Below are 21470 nucleotides of genomic sequence, written 5' to 3'. Positions count from 1 at the left end.
ATTTTTTAATCGATTACGATATTCTCAAATGGACTTTACATAATAATATTATTTATGCATTTTATTTTTAATTTTATTTAAATTTTTTAAATAATTTTTTTTTATAATTATTTTTATCAAAACGATTTTTGAATTTTCATTTACTTTTATTTTAATTTCTCGAAATATTAATAAGTGTTTTAAGCCATGATATTTTATATAATTAAAAAATTTTATTTATTTTTTTAAATATTGTTTTCCATACATGTATAATTAATATGTATTTTTTTTTTTTTTTTGTATATTTTAAAAGTTAATTGGCACTTCTAATTTTGCCTGAAATCGTTTTTTGTTTATTTTTAATGCATTTTTTCATTATATAATTTTTATATTTTAATAAAATTTTTCAATTTTCTTTATTTTAATTTATTTTATTTTAATAAAAGTATGTGTTATATTTTATTTTTTTGTATAATAATATTTTCATATTAAATTTTATTGTTTTTACTAAAAAAAAAAAACTATTATGAAATATTTAATAATATAAATCTAAAATAAAACATTTAAAATTTTCTTTTAAAATATTTCTAAAAAAAAAAAAAAAAATCTTATAATATTGTATAAATTGTGTTTTATAATTTTAATTTATATTAATAATTATTTTATACTTCTAATATTAAATTTAAATACATTTTTTTTTTAATAATTTTAATTTTTCTTTTTATTCTTGTATATAATTTATAAAACAATTATACATATTATTTTACATTTACACGAATTTATTTAATTTTTATTTTGTTTTTATTAATATTTTTTTCTTTTTTTAATTTAATTAACTACATATATATAATTTTAAAATTTTTAATAATTAATTTTTAATCGCTTAAAACATTAAACACATTTTTAATTTTTTAATATTAATATTATTTTCTCGTTCAACTTTATTTGTTTTTTTTTTTTAATTATATTATTAAATAACATAAATTTTAATTATTACATAATTATTATAATTATTGTACATATAATATATTAATATGTTTGTGCTTATATAATATGTAATTATGTATATTTATAAATTTGTGTGTCTATCCTTATAGAATATTTTTATTTCTTTTGTAATAATCTAGTAACTTTGTGTTCTTTTAATCATCAAAACTTATATAATCTGTTATACATACATTTAATATAACATAATTATTATTATAAAAAAAAATTTTTTTTTTATATATCACATATTTAAAAAAAAAAAAAAAGAAATTTAATTTAAATAATTTAATTAATTATTTAAATATTGTGGTTTATATTTTTGTCCGTGTTTTCTGTTTGTCTCGTATAAATTATTTATGTATTTGAATTTAAATAAGAATTATTGTTCTTTCAGTGTAAAATTCAGTTCGGATAGTGTTCCAGTTATAATTAGAAATTAAGATTTTATGATAATTTTCTTTGGCTTTAAAACAAGCAAAAAAAATTAATATAATTTTAGCGAATATTCTAATTACAGTTAAAATTAATTTCTTATGCGACAACTCAGTCAATAGTCGCAAAATCAAACAAAAGTGAAGCACAATTAAAATTGTGAACTTCGTGTGAAATCGTCTTTCATAATTCTTTCGTTTGAAACGTTTTAAGCTCCATATAGCAGTTAAGTATACAAAAGTTGCAAAAACTTTTGTTAGTCAAGTAACTTGATGAATTCTATTGTCACATAGCCTAGATATGATGAATATCATCCCGATAGAATATAGGCGAATATGTCTTTTTCACTAGAATAATACCAATTTCTCAAATTTAATAAAATATTTAAATTTAGAAAAAATTTTACAGAATTCTAAAGTACTATGCATTTAGATTTAATGGAATAGTTTTCAAATGTATTTATTTCACCTATAAGATAATTAGTGTAATATTAATTATGAGAATAATGTACTCAAAGTAGGTAGGTACAACTATTATGTTTTATAATGAATAAATATTGCATTGTAACTGGTTTGTTTTAAATTATTTTCATAATTATTTTTAATTATTTTTTTTAAATTAAAGTGTACTTTAGATTATTGTTATCAGTTTAATTGATTTTTTGGTGAATTTTTTTTTTTTTAATGTTTTGGAAATTTAAAACAATAACAACAATTTTCTTTAGAATTAAATTATTTACTGGGCATTGAAATTTTTTTGTTGAATAATCACTTAATTACATAAATAAGTTGTATATAATGATTATAAGGTATTTTGTGTGTGTACATATTGTATTTATGCATGAATATTTTTGTTAAATTTATTTTATTTCTATTTTAAGCACCTACAATCTAGATTATAATTTGGCAGTATATATGAATTGTACCTAATACATTTTTCTTTGTGCTTTTTGCTTTTTATCGTTGTTATAAAAATTTTATTGTATCAAAATTGAATTTCGCATATAAATTTTTGTATTGTATATAAATTTACTATAATTTAATTATTATTTTACAATATTTCTAATTTTATTAAGTAATTTGCCAATTAATTTTATTATGAGTCTTAAATTTATACTATTGTTGTAGGTTTAATATAATCGTAATGAAGAAGTTAATCGATTCAATGATTTATTTCCGCTTCAACTCGTAATACTAAAAAATATTTTTCGAGTTTTGGAGTGTTAAATACTGAATTAATCATTCCTATGCAGTGCATACTTATTAAGCTTGCAATAGCTAAAATAAGTGATTGCGTTGGTCTAAAATTAGGGCCAACTGTACGAGAATTCGAAAATTAAGTTCAAGTTCATGCATTTGTGGAGTTACACTTTAATATTGTATAAAAACAAGAGCTACACTTGAATGTTAACACTTGTATAAATAAGAAAGAGATTAAAGTTTAAAAAATTAAGAAGATTAAAGCTTAATGCAAGCATGAATTGAAAGTTTTCACATTGAATTGTACCTATAGAATAAATATTTGGTATATCATGATTTCAATTTAGATTTTAATCAAATCAAAATTAATAACATCTAATTTCAATTTGATTTCATAGAATTTCAATTTGAAATCTCAAATCCGCAAAAGAATTTGTTATAATTTTTGGCTGCAATTTTGTCTTTAATCAAAATTATATTTTAAAACTTTTCTTTTCAGCATTCTAAGGTTATAATAGAAAAATTTCGTTTAGCATATTATTCATTTAAAAAACCACACATATAAACAGCTAAATCGCTTTAAATGTACAAAAATTTTTTTGAGTTTTCTTTGGTATATAATGGTAAGCACTTTTTCTCCTTTTATCAACTACAAAATTTTATATTGTAGGTCAATTTCGCTATTAAAAAGTGTACGATAATTTTTAATTTTCGTATATTATAAAAATTTATGATTAAATATGCTTAAAAATTGAATGCGCAAAATATATAAATATTTTTATATATTTTTAATTTAATAGTACCGTTTTCAAATTTCCTGAATTTCTCTATTTTTTTATTTGTTTAAGACTGAACAGCTTGTAACATTGAAATTTTTAAATCTGATGCCAAATGTGATATATCAACAACAGAATCAACCATTTCTTGTACAGCAACAACACTTGGAAAATGTTGTGCAGCTTTCTTTGATTTTAATACACAAGTTTTTAATGCTTCAGCTAATGAATCAGTATATTGTTCAATACGTGTTTTTAAATCCTGTTTATTAACATTTCGATGTACAATATCACCAATACTGACTAAATTATGTGCACTTAAAACAACAAATTTCCCATAGGCTATAAAAAATTTTGGTGGTTGATTTTTTTCAACAGTATCTAAAAATGAATCAATTGCTTGTGTTAAATAACCCATATGTGTTATAATTTGTGCAGCATAATATTTAACAACTAATTTATCATTTGGATCTAATTCTAATTTTTCATTGTTCATGGCATTTGTTTCAGCATTTTTAATAACACTATCAAATTTATTTTTTAAATTAGCTGGTATTGCTTCACGTAATTCAGAATTCTTTTTAGCTGCTGAATCTTTTGATTCAAAACTAACATAATCATAATCTTGAACCCATTCATTACTATTTAAACTACCAGTTGGTGTTGTTGGTTGTTGTTGATTCTGTTGTTGTTGAGATGATGGTATACGTTTAAATAATAATGGTGCATTTCCTTGTATAAATGATGCTGATTGTCTTACATCTTCTGTTAAAGTTTGTGCACATGAAATTAATTGATCTAATGCATCTGGTGGGCTTTGGGTTTTTTGTTCAACTCTTGATAATGTTTCAATTGTCCAACCACGTATTTCAATTTTATTCGTTGATTCATGTAATAATTTATCGGCTGCTCTTAATGCAATAACCAATGGTTTTAATTTAATTATTAATGATTTATCATCAGATCTTGATGCATTTCCTAATGCTCCTTCACAAAATTCAGTTAAATCATGTAATGCTGTTTTTAAACGTTGTATAGCCAATTTTAGATCCATTAATATTGGTTCTAATTTTTCAGATTCTCTCCAATTTGAAGTAACATATGCTAATACTCTGTAAAAAAGAAATAATGAAATTAAAATTTAGTTTGACCAGGTTTGACTTCACATTTTTTTGAAAATTTAAAAAAATTTTTTTTTTTTGAAATTTTCACATACCTTGTTATTGCAGTTGTTGCTTCGGTTTGTAATGTTGCTAATGTTTCCAGAGCTGATGGTAATTCTAATGGAAGTTCTTTGGTTGGGACTAGTGGTGTTACAGCTGGTGTTGATAACAATGATTTATTTATAATTGATTGTGGTGTTTTTGGCTGTGGTGAATCATAAGTACTTTGTAACTGCTGATGATTTCCCGATGATGATGATGACGACGAAGATGATGACGATGATGATGATATTTGATTTTGATTTCTTATTGGATTCTTCTTAGGTATGTCATAATCGGGTGCCATTGATGATCGATTTGATGATGGAAATGAAAGACTTAAATCAGATGTCAATAATGATGAATTTGAACTGCTTGGTGTCATATTCTGTTGATGTAATATACTAATTGGCTTTGGAATATCATATGAATCATCAATTATTGATGGCCTTATTATTGATGATGGTGTTAATGCACCCGATAAATTATTCATTGGTGTCGATGGTGATGAACAAATATCATTTCGATTTGATGATAACATTAATGGTGTTGGTTTAATCCATAATGGATTTTTTAATGAATTATTACCAGTTGGTGTGTCACAATTAACTGGTGTTGCCGGTTTTGGTGTATCATATGTACTTTGTTCAGCCATTATTTGAGCGAAATTTTGATAAATATTCAATGGATTTAATCCTGTTGGTGATGGTAATAGATCATATAAATAAACATCACCACATTTTTGTGGGGTTATGACCTAAAAAAAAAATATAGAAAAAAGAAAACAAAAAATTAATTCTATTTTTCTGTCTATCATACTAAAATAGTGAATATTGATTTTTACCAAAATTTTAAAATTAAAATTTTATTCTCAATTTTATATTATAGAGAAAAAACACTATAATATCCTTTTAATTTAATTTTTAAAAAATAAAGGCAATCATTTTATTCAGTCCTTTGCATTTGCATTATTTTCCAAAAATTAATTATAAAGTAAAAAAACAATTCCTTAATTTTAACTATACATCGAGTATAAAAATTGGAACATCTAAACCTGATAATATCCTTGTATTAACTGACGTTTTACTCATAAAAATTGCTCCCTTCTTTATGGTAAAAATTTAAAATTGAGAAAAAAATAATAAGAACTTCAAAAAATGAATAAAAGATGGTGGTAGTGCGCATGTCAACTTCTTTTCTTTTTCAATTAAAAGTTTTTCCGCAGGGGAAATTTCTTAATGAAATTTAACAATGAAGATTTTTAGTTTTTAGATAAGTTTAACATTACAGAAAGATAACAACATTTTATGGACTTAATACCACTAAGTATAGATGAATTAATTTAAAAGAATGAATAATAAGAGTGGTGTAAAGCTCAAGAGCAGAAATTTGTATGAACAAATTTTAAATTTTACTTTAATTTAAGCGCTTTAATAATTTGTCATAGAGTAGAAAATTCCCATTTTCAGTAATAAACTTGTTGAAACAATAGAATGAAATCCCGTTATTATGGTATGTTACAAAACTAGCAAATACACCACAGTTCATTTGAAATGTGGTAAGTTTTTTAAAATTTAATACAATAATATTGAATATTTGTAATGTAAAAAGGCGAAGTGGCTAGCATCAGAATTAATGGTAATATTCCGAATAAATCAAGTCGAAAGACTTATTTTTCGGTAAAATCTCGATTCCAGGCCAATCTGACCACCCGATTTAATTTAATAAATTTGATGAGGACAATGGCAAGACTTTGTTTTTTCTTTAATTTTGTGTAAGTATTAACAAAATGGTATTAAATTTAGTTGGACATGTTTTTTTCACGAGATTTTAAGTAGAAAAAACAAAGAAAATTTTTAATATTTATGATTTATTGTTAAATATTTTAACTAAATTAAATCATGAATTATGCATTATTTTTAAAACAAAATTAAATAAATTTTTTCAATTATAACGTTAGTAATTAAATTAAAAACCAAAACTCTTAGTGTTGTGTTATGAATTATTTAGACATTTCGAAATTAAAAATTAAATTTCAATTTGATTTGCTTGAAATTCACAATATTCTTAAATATAATTTCTCTTTTGCCATCTTAGAATATTCAATTAATTGTAATATTTTTTATAAATAATTCAATTTGCATCTAAACGAAAATTTTTTAAATATTAATTAAAAAAAAATTTTTTATGTAACAAAATAATTTTATTTTCTATTATATTTTTTTAAATTTGAATAAATTTTGAAGCTTTTCTCTATATAAAATTAATATTTTTGTAATTTAAGCATTAAGTACGTATACGGATATGTTTGTTTATTGTTATACACACATACCATATTGTAATAATAAATTCATATGCATATTACTTTAATATTCTTTAAATATATACTCTTCTTTGTATCTGTTATACAATAGAACAAAGCCAAAATTACCATAATTTTATTAGAAAAAATAAAATTTTTCATATAATATTAGTTTATTTATTTTATGCAAAATATTTTGTAATATATATAGGAAAAAATAAATAGATTATATTATAAAAGTTTTAAAGTAAATTTTTTAAGAAAAAATAAAATATTGACATGGAAACTCTTTTCGTTTCTCGAAATAATTGTATGAATGGCTTATATTGTAGAGTGAATTTTATTTTATTTAAAACAGTGTAAGAATACAATAATTTTGAGCATAGTTTGTGTGTATGGCACATGTGATTCTAGTCAAGAGGTATGGTACTAAGAGAAAGAAATTTTTGAACTGTTAAAAAATCTCAGGGATCTTATCTTCTACTATCTTATCTAAAAATCTTGAATACTTAATTAAATTTTAATGTTGATTATTATTCGAATCAAGATTCTTTAGTTTTGGTTGTTCTAAATTTTTTGCTTAATTCCCATATTGCAAAATATTTCCTGTTATTGAGGCAAAAATAAATAAATTTATTCTTAAATTTGAGCAAGTGCCTATAGGCTATAGGTATATTAATTAAATTATTTAGCTATATTTATCAACAATAGCATGATCTACAATACATCAGTGTTCAACATTATAAAAGAAAAAACCGTATAACAGTTTAAATTTTTTGAAAGCATATAAGTATATGAAATCAAGCTTTTAAGCAAGATAATTAATGAAATCTTTAAAATTTTAAGAGTTTATCGATTGGCCTTTTTGAACATTTGATAATTTTTTGCAAAAATTTAAATTCATAAAAAAAATATTCGAATTTTCTCTCTGTGATGGTTATACATATAATGTGGAACACAGAGCATATGGAACATGTGGGAGTATTTCAGAAATACAGAATGGGATAGTCATCTGAAGCAAAGCTGTAAGCCATGAAGTTTTTTTTTTAATTTAAAATTCTGTTCTTGTCTTAAAGATCTCATTTTATCAAAATATTTTACATTTATTTAAATATTTAAATTAAAAAATTAAAATACAAAATTTAATAAAAAAAAATCAATTTTTAAAATGTACCTTTTTCCCTCCCTCCCTCAAATAGGTACTACATTAAAATATTTAAAATAACAAAATTTTATTTTAAAAATGGTAAAAATAAACTCTCAGAAATCATGTAAAATATTTAAAAAAAAAACAAAAACAAAAATAAGAGAAAAATTCTTTAATACTTTGTTAATGTACAAAATAAAGAGTGTAAAAATTTATCATTGTCATTTTCTTTCCTTCACATCATTTATTAAAACACAAAATACGGTTGCCTCAATTTCATTGTACGTAAACTACAAACACATTTTAACTATATATAAAAATAGAAGAAGCCGCATTTTAAACCAAAAGTTATCAATTATATAGGTTATACGATATATTTGTGAATAAATATATACAAACTCATTTAAAAAAAATTATTTTAATTGCTGTATTTACATCTGTTCACAAGGGTAATTTAATTTTATTATTAAATTTTTGTATAAAATCATAGAGAAAGGCGGTATAGTCTATAAGAGAAGGGAGCTATAGAGAGCTATACAAGTCTATATCATTATATATTTTTTTAAAATCAATCCCTATTTTATATATATGTACTTATATTTTGGAAGGAAGTGCGTATTATATTTGTAAGTATATTATGTAGACAAAAGCCCCGCATATTATTTTACATTTTTTCAATTAAAATTTGAAAAAAAAGGGATTCGAAAATTATTTCAATTTTATTTTTACTTTTATTTTTTTTTAAATAATGTTTAATTAAAGAGCAGAACACGTACTAAATATACCTACTTTTGATCCTTTCTCATTTTATTCGTTACGGTTTAAATTTCTCAATGATATTCCAATAATATATAAAAATATTTGAGTAGGTATATTTTTTTTTATAATAATAGAGAAAAATGCAGCCGCTATGAGTATAGTCTTACATTTCAAACAATTTCCATTCAATCAATAATAATTATAACTGGTATATGCCGTGTCGTGGAAGAATATTAAAAAAATTTTAATTTTGAATGTATAAAATAAAAAGAAAAAGGATTCAATATTCATAGCACATGTATCGGTTTTTTTCTGTTCACTTTTCTTTTCAATTAAGTTTAAGGAAAGAGGAAGAAGGATTCATTATTTTAATAGTCTAATATAACAAGATTTTTTTATAATAATTATTATTGAGTTGTTAAATTTGAAAATTTTTCTAATTGAAATTAAATATAATTTTGTAAAAAATTATTTTAATCAGTTAAAAAGAATAGGAAGTTGTGGTTTGTGGTGCAAAAGGACAGGACTATTGGCAAATAATTTGATAATATTATTGAAAATGTTGAAGAGAGTCAAATTATTTTCATAAAGGTACTTAGAAAACGTATGAATTCAGTTTAATTTTTGCAGTGCTTACAAAATTTTGGCAAAATGACCATGTACCGAGTGGTAATAGTGTTTATAACACTTTTGAAAAGTCTGCTGAGCAAGAAAAAATACATACAATTCGATTCGGCCATAGGGCGGGACTTCGAACTATCACCACTAAGAATAGTAAATGTATGAAATCGAGTTGGGAAATTCTCCTAATGAAAAATATGTACAAAAAAGCAAATTCGGCCGTTGGGCGGGACATCGAACTACTACTGTTAGAAATCGAAAATGTGTTGGGAAGCTGTCCTTTTAAGTATTGAGCAAGAATAAATAAATTTGTCACATAAAATTTGGCTGTTGTAAAGTTTTTTTAATTTGTTTAGATAGGCCGGACGGTTCTTTGGTTTTCCTTAAGAAAATATATATAAGAATGCGTGCATCTTAAAAATATTCATTTTGTTTTCAGTTTTTGCCGCGTTAACATCTTTTAATTCGAGGTTGGACAATATTATTACCTGCGTGTTCACCGTTTTGATAAGTTATGTACAATTTACATAATAAAATTAATTTATTTTACTTCTCTGTTTAACAAAAATATTTGTCAATAATCAATATGAAACAATTCATCTATACCAGGGATGAGGAACAGTAGAAGAATAAATAGGAAAGAAAGACTAAAAAATCCAATTGTAAAAGAGATTATTACGGCGGGGAAGAATAAGACAATAATATGTACATAATAATTTACCTTTGAAATTTTAATTTAATCTGAGGATTTATGAAAGAAATTTAATTGAAATGTTAAGGTTTCCTTTTTATATTATATAAGTGTGTTTGTGTATTTATATACATAAAATATTAATATGTGAATAATAAGAACCTTAAAATAAGGAAAAACGATCCTCTTTATGTTTAATGTTTTTATGTACTTAATATTTTAAAATTAAAAGAGAAATCTATTGAAGTTAAATAAATACCTTAGTTGTCTAGGATAAAAAGGAATGTTTTGTGTAATGAGTGATGAATGAATTTTAATCAAAGTCTATTTTATATGATATAAAATTACAGAGAAAGTTTTGATGTTATACTTAATTGATATTGATAATAATTAAAAATTTAAAATTATAATTGATTTTTTCTTTTTGTTTTTAATATTTCACTTTTAATTTTCTTTTAAGTTTATTTATTTTATTTGTATTTATATTAATAAGTATTATGCAAATATTAGGAGTGAGAATATTTGTATATACATATGTAGCTGTAATTAACAGGTATATTATAAATAACCATGGTATTCAACAAGTCGGTATAACAATTGTTTTGAAGTGTTATACTGTGAAAAAATAAAAATAAGTTGAGTATCTTCTTGAGTTTTGTAGTAATTAAAAATTTTAATCAAACATCAATAAAGAAAATGATATTGTTCTTGTACACACCATGTATTATTGCATACTTATAGGATGAATTTATTTATTTTTACTTTAGCTGAAATTTTAAATGGTAATAATTTGGCGGAAAGACGAAAAGAGGTAGGAAAAAAAATTTATTCTTCAATAAAGTAAATTATTTATTTATATCCACAACCTGTTGAAATATTGTTCTGGCCCTCCAAGTTGTCATTTGAGAGAAAATATATGATTCCAAAATGAATGGCTGGTTTAAGGGATCTTGGAATTTAAAACAAAATTAGATGTCAGAAATAAGTTGTAATCTTTCTGGTTATGCGGTTTGAACATATAGTAAGTTGCCAAAAGTATTTTCATTTTGAAGGGTTATATTTTGAAAAAGAAGTGAGATATATGAAAAATTTTGTTCTAGACTATTCTAAAGGAATAAATAATTTTCTTTCAAGTCAACTAATACATTATTCCTTAAGATACTTAAGTTCTTTATCATGAAAGTTTTCAACATTTCATCCAATTTTTATAGTAATTTTTAAATGGTATGCGAATTGACATTAATTTTTTTCATTAGCATTTTCTCTATACACTTAAGTTATACGATGAACTTTTAATTGTTTTATAAAAGGTGATGAAAGAATAATGTTGCTTCGTCTGAAATTAGAAATGAATTAGAAATCTACTAATTTGAAAACAATTCTGATTTCTATTCCTTAATTAAGTAATAAGTGCAAGAAAATACTCAATTTTCCAATTTCGAAAAAAAAACCGTACTATTTATGTTTCATATTTATAAATAGAAAAAGGAAACTTGTATGATTTTTTTTTTTTTATTCTAAGAAATTTTCTGTAAAAAAATTAATTCTGCTTGAATTGTTTTGTTTTTCTCTTGTTTGAAAAAGGGCAAACATTTTGTTGATTTCTATTGTGCTCTTTTAAGCCTAAAAAATTTTTTTACCCAGTTTATACCAATGGTATTCAATATTTTATTATAATTCCTATATATAAACTGGAGTAAATGGAGAATTAATCGAAAAGTCAATTAGAAATCGAAAACAATTGCAATTTGGGAATATGAACTCAAAGAAGTTGTAGGGAGTCACATGAATTCGAAGAAGGTTTCCATCTTTTCTGTTTACGAATTTTAAAATTAATTTTATACTTTAATCTTTTCTTTTAAACTAAATTTGAATAAAATTTTCGAATAAATTCGAAATAAAACTGTACTTGGAATATTCGAAATTAATGGAAATTTTTCGGAAATTATTTATTAGCCACCAATCAGAATTCCGTTCTTCGTAGATTTTTTTTGCTGTCAGGGAAATTATTGTTCATTATTTAATTTCGAAAATATTTATTCGAAATCCGTACGAATTTCTTTATCTCGTATATAATTTGACAAACCCTGATTCAACTATACTTTATATTGCAAAAATATTAAATTGTAAAGTTACCGATTCTGTCTTTGACTTCAAAAAATAAACAAAAACAAAAAAAAACAACAAGAGAATTCCTTAAAAGGGAAGATTTATTTTCCGTGCACATATGTACACGTTATCCATTTCCAGAGAGTTTCTATGCTTTATACATTAAACTTTATACCTTTTTTTTAAAAAAAAAAGAGCAACATTAGGCAGCGTTATACATGTTTTTTTATCTATAGATAAAAAATATTCTAACTTTTTTTTCCATTTCCATCTATAAATATCTGTTATTTTTACTCGAAATACAATCAATCCCGTATTTTGTGATTTATATACGGATTTTTCATATACTTACTTTACGTACATGGTACGTTTTTTTTTTATTTCATACGAGTATTAGAAAAAAAAATCAAAAAAATAAATTTTAAAAATGGAAAAATTTTACATTCCATTGCATATACCAAAAAGTTTTGAAAAAATTGAAAAATAGAAAACGTTTCACATATTTTACAAGTACATTTTACTTTATACGTGAAGTTGCTACTTGCTACTTTATTACATAGAGAGAAAAACGCATTTAGAATTTTGTTACCATTTCAAAAACGGTTCAGTTTGGTATGGTTATTGGTTCTTGTTTTATAGTTAACATGATCTTCCTTAAAATAGTAAGATGGTAAAAAAAAATTGTCATCAAAAGTAGCTATTTGAAATTTTTTTTTATTATTTTTCGTTTTTCTTTAAATGCAGACTCCTTAAATGGCAAAACAACATTAGATGTTTTGGATTTAAATGTAAACAATCTACATTATTTCTATTTTTATAAAAGAAAATATAAATCAAACTTTAATGGTAATTCTATTGACTCTTTAAATATAAAGAAAAATTGCAGTCCTCTATTGGAAAAAAGAATCTGATATGGAAGAAGAATAAATTCATCATTGCTAATCAAAAGCTTGAAGACAAATGTGTATAGAATGCTATTATTTTAGATGCTCTTACGGATATTACAAGAAATGTTGACGATTTATAAAATGGTATTGAATTGATCCCATTTTGTAAATACTTGAAATCTATATCATTATACTTCCAAACTTAAAATGCATGACATCTTTTGCGATCATTTGTTTATCATTACTTTTCTAAATTTAATATTTGTGTAAATAGCATTCACTTGAATTCCATTTAGTTAGAAAATGAAAAATCTTCTTCCAAATATTTGATGCTTAGCCATAATAGTAATCGAAACTAAAATAGAAAGAAATTTCTAAGTAAACAATTAAAGCGGACATATAAGTTTGTACTGGATAAATGGAAAATAAATGAAAGATCATAAATGATTCCCCTGACGATTTTTTTGAACGCAGCACAAAGAGCAACTTTAAAAAAGTCTGAGAGAAATTTTTGGTATTGGTCCAATAACAATAGAATCAATTTGACAATATGAATCAATGGCAATAAAATCAATTTGGTGACAGTTTTATATGAAAAACAGTTGTTTTGTAATCAACCATATTGAAATAAGCCATTAAAACGAAACTCTCTTACACTTATTCTTCAAATATCCAGTTTAATATTGGTTTAATATTGAGCCATGTTATTAAGACCGTAGCCCACTAAAAGAAGTCTTGGGGGACCCTACACTCTAACTGTAACTTCTAACACACTAACACAAGCATACCAAGTAGATCACCGTCTCCTTCTCTTCTTGGTCAATGCAGAGATGGTTTGCGAGCCAGCCCATCCTCCTTATCTAATATTCATCAGCCGCGGCAATATTTTCTCGTCATAGAGATATCAGGTTCTTTTCGATGCTTTAGAGACAACGTATTTGTCGTGTTACACGTGTTTCATTTGCCCATCTAACGTTGGTGTTCTCCTTTACTGCGTTGCGTTTCAGTAACTTGTGTGCTTGGATGCATTTTCAGGTTCTCTTTTCTTTCGGACTTAATTACTAAGAGAAATGAGAAGAATGTGCTTATTGTCTTTATTTTTCAATGATGAATTTCATTTATTGTCAGTAGTGAACGTTTATTGTCAACGATGACATTCCTTTCTTTTTCGATATCACTTATTGCCGAGAGGGTTACGATCGTTTAAATTCAAAGGTAATACCATCACTATTAAATGTTATTTATAATTCCTATACTGTTTGTATATTTAAACTTTATTTTCTTTTAGGATTCTCTTGTATAGTGTGCATCTGTTGTTTATTTTGTTGGCATTTGTGTTATATAGCTTTTTTCTAGTAACACGATAAAGTATAGATCTTTATATAGTCATTTTATTATTCTTGTTTTCAACAAATTTTTATGACATTTTTCAACAAACATGTTAAAGAAGACATACAGCCAGTTCTAAAATATTATAGATTCTGAAATCGGAAAATCCAAATACATTTTGTTGTTGTATATCCTTTTTAAGTTTTTTCTATCTCTCTATATTTTGTTTATTTTTTAAATATTTCAATGTTTTGATTTCATATGATGAAATTCCGTGACGGGCTTAGATAAATTGAATGGGATACAGGTGTATTTCTTTCTAAACAGTAATCAGCTACAACTGGATGTTGTACATAATAAATGAAAACTTTGTAGATTGTCATATTAGATCTAAAATATATTAAAATAATTGAGTAGCACATATGATTAGATACTATGAACCCCTTGCAAGGCATGGTATGACAAGAAACCTAATTTATTTAAATTTGATTAAAAAATATTTTTACCTTAGCACCCTTCTCTTCTTCTAATTTGGTATATTATAAAGTACGAGATCAACTTCTCATGAAATTAAAATTTTGGTGTTTTTTTTTTTTAAACAAATTTCATTCAGAAGAGTTTTTGAATTAAAAATTTTCCAAATCAAAATGAAAAGACAACGAGCAAAAGGACAATATTATTTTTGGTATATTTGTATAACAAAAGGACATTTAAAGTAATTAAAATGTAAATTGTTATTTTCCAAAATATTTGTGTAATTATAATTGAAAAAGTTTTTAATTAAAAAAAACATTCATACGTTTGATTCAATTAATATAATCAAAAAAAATTTTCGGATAAACTTTAAATTTTTTGTTTTGAATTTCCGATTTAATTTAAAGAACGCACACTGAAAAATTGGAAAATTAAATTTTGTTTGTGAGAAAATGTGAGTAAAATTCAAATATAACACTTGAAATAAAGAGATTTTATTAAATTAAAAATGGCAGTGGAACATGCACAAAACATGAACAACCCTCAGCTCAATTCAACATAAACGTGGTGAAAAATGGAGAGCAAATGTTTATTGAAGCGGATGTTACAGGATCGGAGCAGTTTCTTCGTTAAACTTGAACAATAGTATATGGAATAGTAGACAATTTAAAGATTTTAATACTAGCTGTATTGGACATCACAAAATCATAAATATTCATTTCCAAAAATCAGGCTCTAAAATTCAGAAAAAGCGCAGTAATGCACCATCGTTGTAGCGAAGTATATGCTGTCAGCAAGCAAACCCGCCACTTTTCATCATATTGGCCAAAATATAACGGTTGACACATATAATTTTGATGTAGTTAAGGAGTTCATTTACCTGGGAACCAATGTAAACTCTGCCAATTGCATCGGTGTGGAGAATAGCTCTGGCGAACCGCTGCTACTTCGGTTTGCGAAACCAACTGAGTTCAAAACTCTTATCCAAAAGCACTAAGCTACAACAGTATAAAACGCTCGTTCTTCCGGTTTTACTTTATGGCTCGGAAGCTTGGACATTGTTTAGGATAAGTGAACAGTGCCTTGTTGTTTTTGAGCGAAAGATTCTTCGTCGCATTTTTGGTCCTGTAAATGAGAGAGGGGTCTGGAGGTCGAGATATAACGCCGAACTCTACGCGCTGTACCAGGACATGGATGTAGTCAGCAAAATCAAAAACAAGAGACTACATTGGCTGGGCCACGTTGCGCGAATGTCCGAAGACACCCCAGCAAGAAGAGTTTTCGAGTTCAGACCCGAGGGAACAGGACGTCGAGGCAGGCCGCACATTCGTTGGAGAGATGAAACAACGGCGGATTTGGAAAAATTGGGTATCTTCAAATGGAGGAAAGCCGTTCAGGACAGCGGTGAAGGGAAGAAAATGTCGAGTTAGGCTCAGGACCTTTTTTGTCTGTAAGGCCTAATAAGGCAGGAAGGCAGAATATATACTTATAAACCGGCAAAGTAAATGTGTTAAAATATTTTTTCATTAAATCGAAAAATTTTATTATTTTAAATAAGAAAATCTACTGCATTCATACAACATAATTTATATAACAAAATTATTATACTCTCAAGCAAATTAAATTGAGTTGTTATTTTGACAACTAATTATAAACACTTAATACTCTTAAAGTGGCTCTCTTAATTTTTATTTCAAATTCCAACGTACCTATAGCAATAAAATTAATTATAATCTCTGTTTTTATTACTCAAAAAATCATTAAAAATTCTAAATTTCTCTCAAATAATCTTAATTCTTTTACTACATCTATACACACACCTACATATATATACTGACAGATTAACACACAAATATAAATCAAAACTAATTACATACACTAAAACATAAACGATTTAAATAATTTTATTTCATTATTATTATTTTACAATGAAGGTTATTAATTATTTCCAGTGTAGCGTCCGTCCGTTCGTTCTTCATGAATAAAATATTCTTTTATGAATAATAAGTGAAAAATCTACAATTCTAATTAGTAAAAAGCAAAAAATGATGATCTTAGCATTTAATAACTTAATTACGTCTATAATGAAAACTTAAAAAAAATATTTTTACATTTCAGAAAAAATAGCAAGAGTTTCAATAAATTTAAAAAAAAAATGATTAAATGAGAAGAGAGAGAGCATAGCTTTACTAAAATATAAGAAGAAGAAAAAAAATAAAAATAATTCAATTTAATTTCATTATTATGTAGACTGTAAAGAAAACTACGAATGTATTAAAACAAAGTAGACATCTTGTCTCCATGATAACGGAAAATTCTTTTACTTGTGTCATGAGTATTTGTTTGCGATTGTTAAATTGGTGTTAATGCTTATGAATTTTGTAATGTAGTAAACTTTGATAGGTATATTTTATCGCAAAAAATTTTGATCTAGTGAATTTTAAGTATAATTTTAAATCAAACTATTGATATAAAATGACCCTTGGAGGAAATGAGAAAAATCGGCGATGAAATGGGTAGATTCGAGGCAGCATTGAAAACTCATATCAAAGTTTACTTTTAATTTTTATTGTAGTGCATCAAAATAAACACATTTTTATAAATATTTGGCAACTGGTTGTATTGCTTTATGGCAGTGTTAAAAATAAAATCAACACTATGTAAACTTCTAGAGGTATATGCTCTAAGCTGGTAGGCGATTCTTGTATTAAAATAATGAACTCTAGAATTTGCAACTAATTCGATATTGTTTTTTATTTTGTTCATTTGAATCTTATGAATGTGCATATTTTGGATTAGTGTTTTATAATCTGATATATTAAGAATTAGACATTAGTTGTATATAGTTCTCTGATTCACATTGTATACATTTTCGATAGATATATTTTGCCTTTTTTGAAAAATATTTGTACTTGTGTTATTACACTAAGTGTTTTTAGGTAAGGCAACGAAGAAAGTGAGCTATGTTTCACGTGTTTTAATGGATACCCACCCTAGTCTGGTAAAGAGGTAAAGACGCTTTTCGATTGAATAATGATTGATAGCTGAAAAGAGCTCTCGCAAGTGTTCTTGGGAGATCTGTCAAATTTTTTTTATGAACATGTAATGTGTCGTAAAAGAATGCCGGTAGATTTATTTCCTTTCTGCAGGAGCTGCTTGTCTGAAAGAAATCTGCTCTTCAAAATGCTTAAACCCTATATGTATATGTATTTTTTGAAAAATTGTAGTTAAAATCACTACATCCCACATAATGCAGTTAACATTAAAATATCCAGATAGTGATAATACAAAGGCGAATTTCATTTAAAAGAAAAAAATAAATTTTGTTACTTTGTATAATAATTTTGACTATTATTCTTTTAATTTAAAATTGGAATGGAATCCATAAATTATAAAAGTTAATGAATTTAAAAAAGTTTTACAGCTAGCTGTTATAAAAAAAAAATTATTTTTTAAATTGTTTATAATAACGCCTATATTTATGTTATTTACTACTGTAAATTTGTGCAGTTTTTAAATAAATTAAGCGTAAATTTAAAATATTCCGTAATTTTAGAATCCCATTTATTTATATACGTGTACATAACAGTTCCATTATACTCGTAGCTGTAATTTTTTTTTTATTTTATTTTTTAAATTCAAGCTGTTTTTTATTTTTCAAATACCATTTTAAGAACAAATTACAAAATAAATAAATAAAAAAATTACATTATTTTAAAAACGGACCTAGTCTTAACTATATTTGGCATATAGTGACCGCTTTAGTCTTACAAACCATATATAGAGTCTTAGAGAGTTGCAAATAAAATTATATTTTCTGTAAAAAGAAAAAAACTCGACATATTTGGAGAGTACAGTTTGCTTGTTGTTACTGTTATTGTTGGTGTTGATGTTGTTGTTTTTGTTGTTGTTGTTCTTGTTGTTTCAACATTAACCAAATTACGAATGTACCCATTAATTATTTTTCCATTAATTTTTTTTCTTAAGCAAGTTTATTGTTTACCTCATTTTATATTTAAGGTAAAAATTTATAAAAAATCGGCCATTCTTTAAAAACGAAAAACGACAAACAAATTGAACCAATTATAGGCACAAAATTCTATTAAAAGACCATCAAAACTCCTTTACACACGATTTTTATATAAAAAGATCCTTTCTTGCTTTACAAACACACAAAAAAAAAGTAAGAAAAAAAATTTAAAATTCTTAGAAAATTTCGCGGCTCTCTGATAAACACAGAGAAAAAAAATACAAAAATATTTTTTTAGTTTAATTTAGTGCATTTTTAGTATAATTTTTTTTTACTGTATTGTGTTTCTGTCTTCAATTTTTTCTCTGGTGGCTACTACCTAAACAAAAGGAATTTTTAACTGATTTCTAATTAGGTTTACCATTCACGTTTATCAACACGAATATCGGAGCATCATCTGTGCGCAAATCTACCTGTATAGAAGAAGCAGCTAAAATATTTTTTTTCTTTCATTTTTTTTTTTACTTTGTTACTTTTTGTTTCTTTGTGCAAATTTTATTTTTAAATATGGGTATTGTGTCACGAGGCATAAAAATAATGTTTCGTTTATATTATAATGGCGCTGTTGTCAATATTTTATTAAAAAAAATTAAATAAAACCTTCGAAGAGGAATCGCTTAATTTGAAATTCTTTGTGACTTTTGTTGTTTGCTTTAAAAGCATAAAATGTGTATGATAAACATTGTAGATGTGAGTGTGTAAATAAATAAATTTCAGGTAAAAAATTTTTTTAATGATCTCCTAAAATATTTTTATTAAGTCCACCTTAAAAATTGTATACATATTTTGTGTTTTTTATTCTTTTAAAACTTTAGTGTTAATTTGTGTCCACGGTGTTGTTGCTTATTTTTTTTTAGAGATTTTTAATACATGGTGGTTAGAAATTAATAAAACAGATTTCATTTAAAGGAAGAAGTCGATTTTTTTCTAAGAATATTTTTAAAATGAATTCTTCGAATTTTAATGCATTCCTTGGGAACAATTTGCAAGAGATGATTTCTATAGCTCAGTTGGTACAGCGTTCGCCTAGAAAGTGGTAACTCACTAGTTCGAGCTTAGTTTGGGGAGAAATTTTTTTTTAATTTTTCTGTCTTAACATGTTCCTTTACGGCTACGTCATTCTTCTGTCTTGGAATTGTATGAATATGTTTTTATTATTTATTTCGATGATTCCTTCAATTGTAATAAATAATTGAGCTTAAACCTACTTAAAAGTCAATTAAGTCACAAATTTTAATTTTTAAAAATATCAATTTGGGCGAAAAAAAAAACTGTTGTTTATCAAAATTAATTGAAAAATTGAAAATTTTTTTTCTCTTTTCTTCTTACTCTTACCCACTGCATTCTATAACATAAAAGCGGTATTGCGATGTTACCAAATTTCATATATCGATTCTTCAATTTTTTCAGTATTTGCGTTGCACACTTCCACATTTCAATTTCGATTGAACCGGTCGAATCAAACCGATCGAATCATGAAACCTGATTAACACACTTTAATATTCGGCTATCTTCGGCTAGATTTGAAGAATTTACCGATTTCAAAGAACATTAAGTTTAAATGGTATATAAGGCATTTACATTATAACACGTCATTTGCAAGACTAATGCAAGTAGACTAATTAGCGTATAATATGTAAAAATACCATTAAGCAACTACACAATGTGGTCATTCATGTGCGATTCACGTCAAATATTTTTTATTTGTTATACACAAAAATTCCATTAAATTTATTATACTAAGTTAGTGATCTCATATTTTTGTGAGAAATAAGTTTCTCGATTTCATAAATATTCTTTTTTTCTTTATTATTATTTTTTTTTGCTTTTGGCCTGCTATTTTAATACATAAAATAAAAATTTCCTTTTTACCTTGGCCTTCCTTACCTTGGCATAATTTTTATTTTTTGGGTATTCAGCAGGTTTTTCTGATTGTCTTTTACTTTATTGTTTTTGTCTTCTTCTCATATTTTTTTTTTGTATTATAAAGAGAAAAATATGTTATACAAAAAAAATATTCTCCTCTTGTTATTTATTATCTGAAATATTGTTTTTGCAATATAACAAAATGTTGATATACAAGTACATAAATACATACATATAAATGGTATATTGGATCATTTACATTTAATAAGGTGGAAATTCAATAGAGGTACACAAAAATATTATAAACAAAATGTATAGGAATATTTTTTGAATTGCTGTTATATACATAATATATATGTATATTCTGGTTGCTATATGAGTGTGTATGCATATATGATCAGAAAGTAGAAAAAATTTGCTACAATATTGTATATTTATGTATAAATAACCTCTTTTTTTTATATCTCAAAGGATATCAAAAGAAAATCTGTTGAAAAAACACTGATTCTTGTTTGTTATCTCATTTTTCTTAGATATACACCAGGATCCTATCCTTTGATTTATTATTAAAATAGCCTGAATGTCAGTATAAATTCTTTGAATTTTATTTTGATTTTTTTTGTATTTTAGTTCTGCTCTTTTTTGCTAAAAAAAATTTCCCTTTCATTTTCATTAATGGT

General features: G+C 24.8%; 1 protein-coding gene across 1 annotated transcript in view; it reads right to left on the bottom strand.

Moving 5' to 3' along the window:
- Nucleotides 1-1037: 1037 nt before the first annotated feature.
- The window catches only part of LOC129613465 (breast cancer anti-estrogen resistance protein 1), a 105603-nt gene continuing 85170 nt past the window's right edge, over nucleotides 1038-21470 (bottom strand). The window contains exons 4-5 of the mRNA XM_055527547.1: nucleotides 4590-5332; nucleotides 1038-4485 (exon numbers count right to left, since the gene is read on the bottom strand). Of these exons, the coding sequence (XP_055383522.1) occupies nucleotides 3441-4485; nucleotides 4590-5332 (1788 nt within the window). The 3' untranslated portion in view covers nucleotides 1038-3440. The remainder of the gene's footprint in view (nucleotides 4486-4589; nucleotides 5333-21470) is intronic.

This window comes from Condylostylus longicornis, unplaced genomic scaffold (assembly GCF_029603195.1).
Source record: "Condylostylus longicornis isolate FDR11 unplaced genomic scaffold, ASM2960319v2 ptg000084l, whole genome shotgun sequence".
NCBI lineage: Eukaryota > Metazoa > Arthropoda > Insecta > Diptera > Dolichopodidae > Condylostylus > Condylostylus longicornis.
Note: the sequence above shows the minus strand (reverse complement) of the source record. Positions and strands in the feature narration are given on the sequence as shown.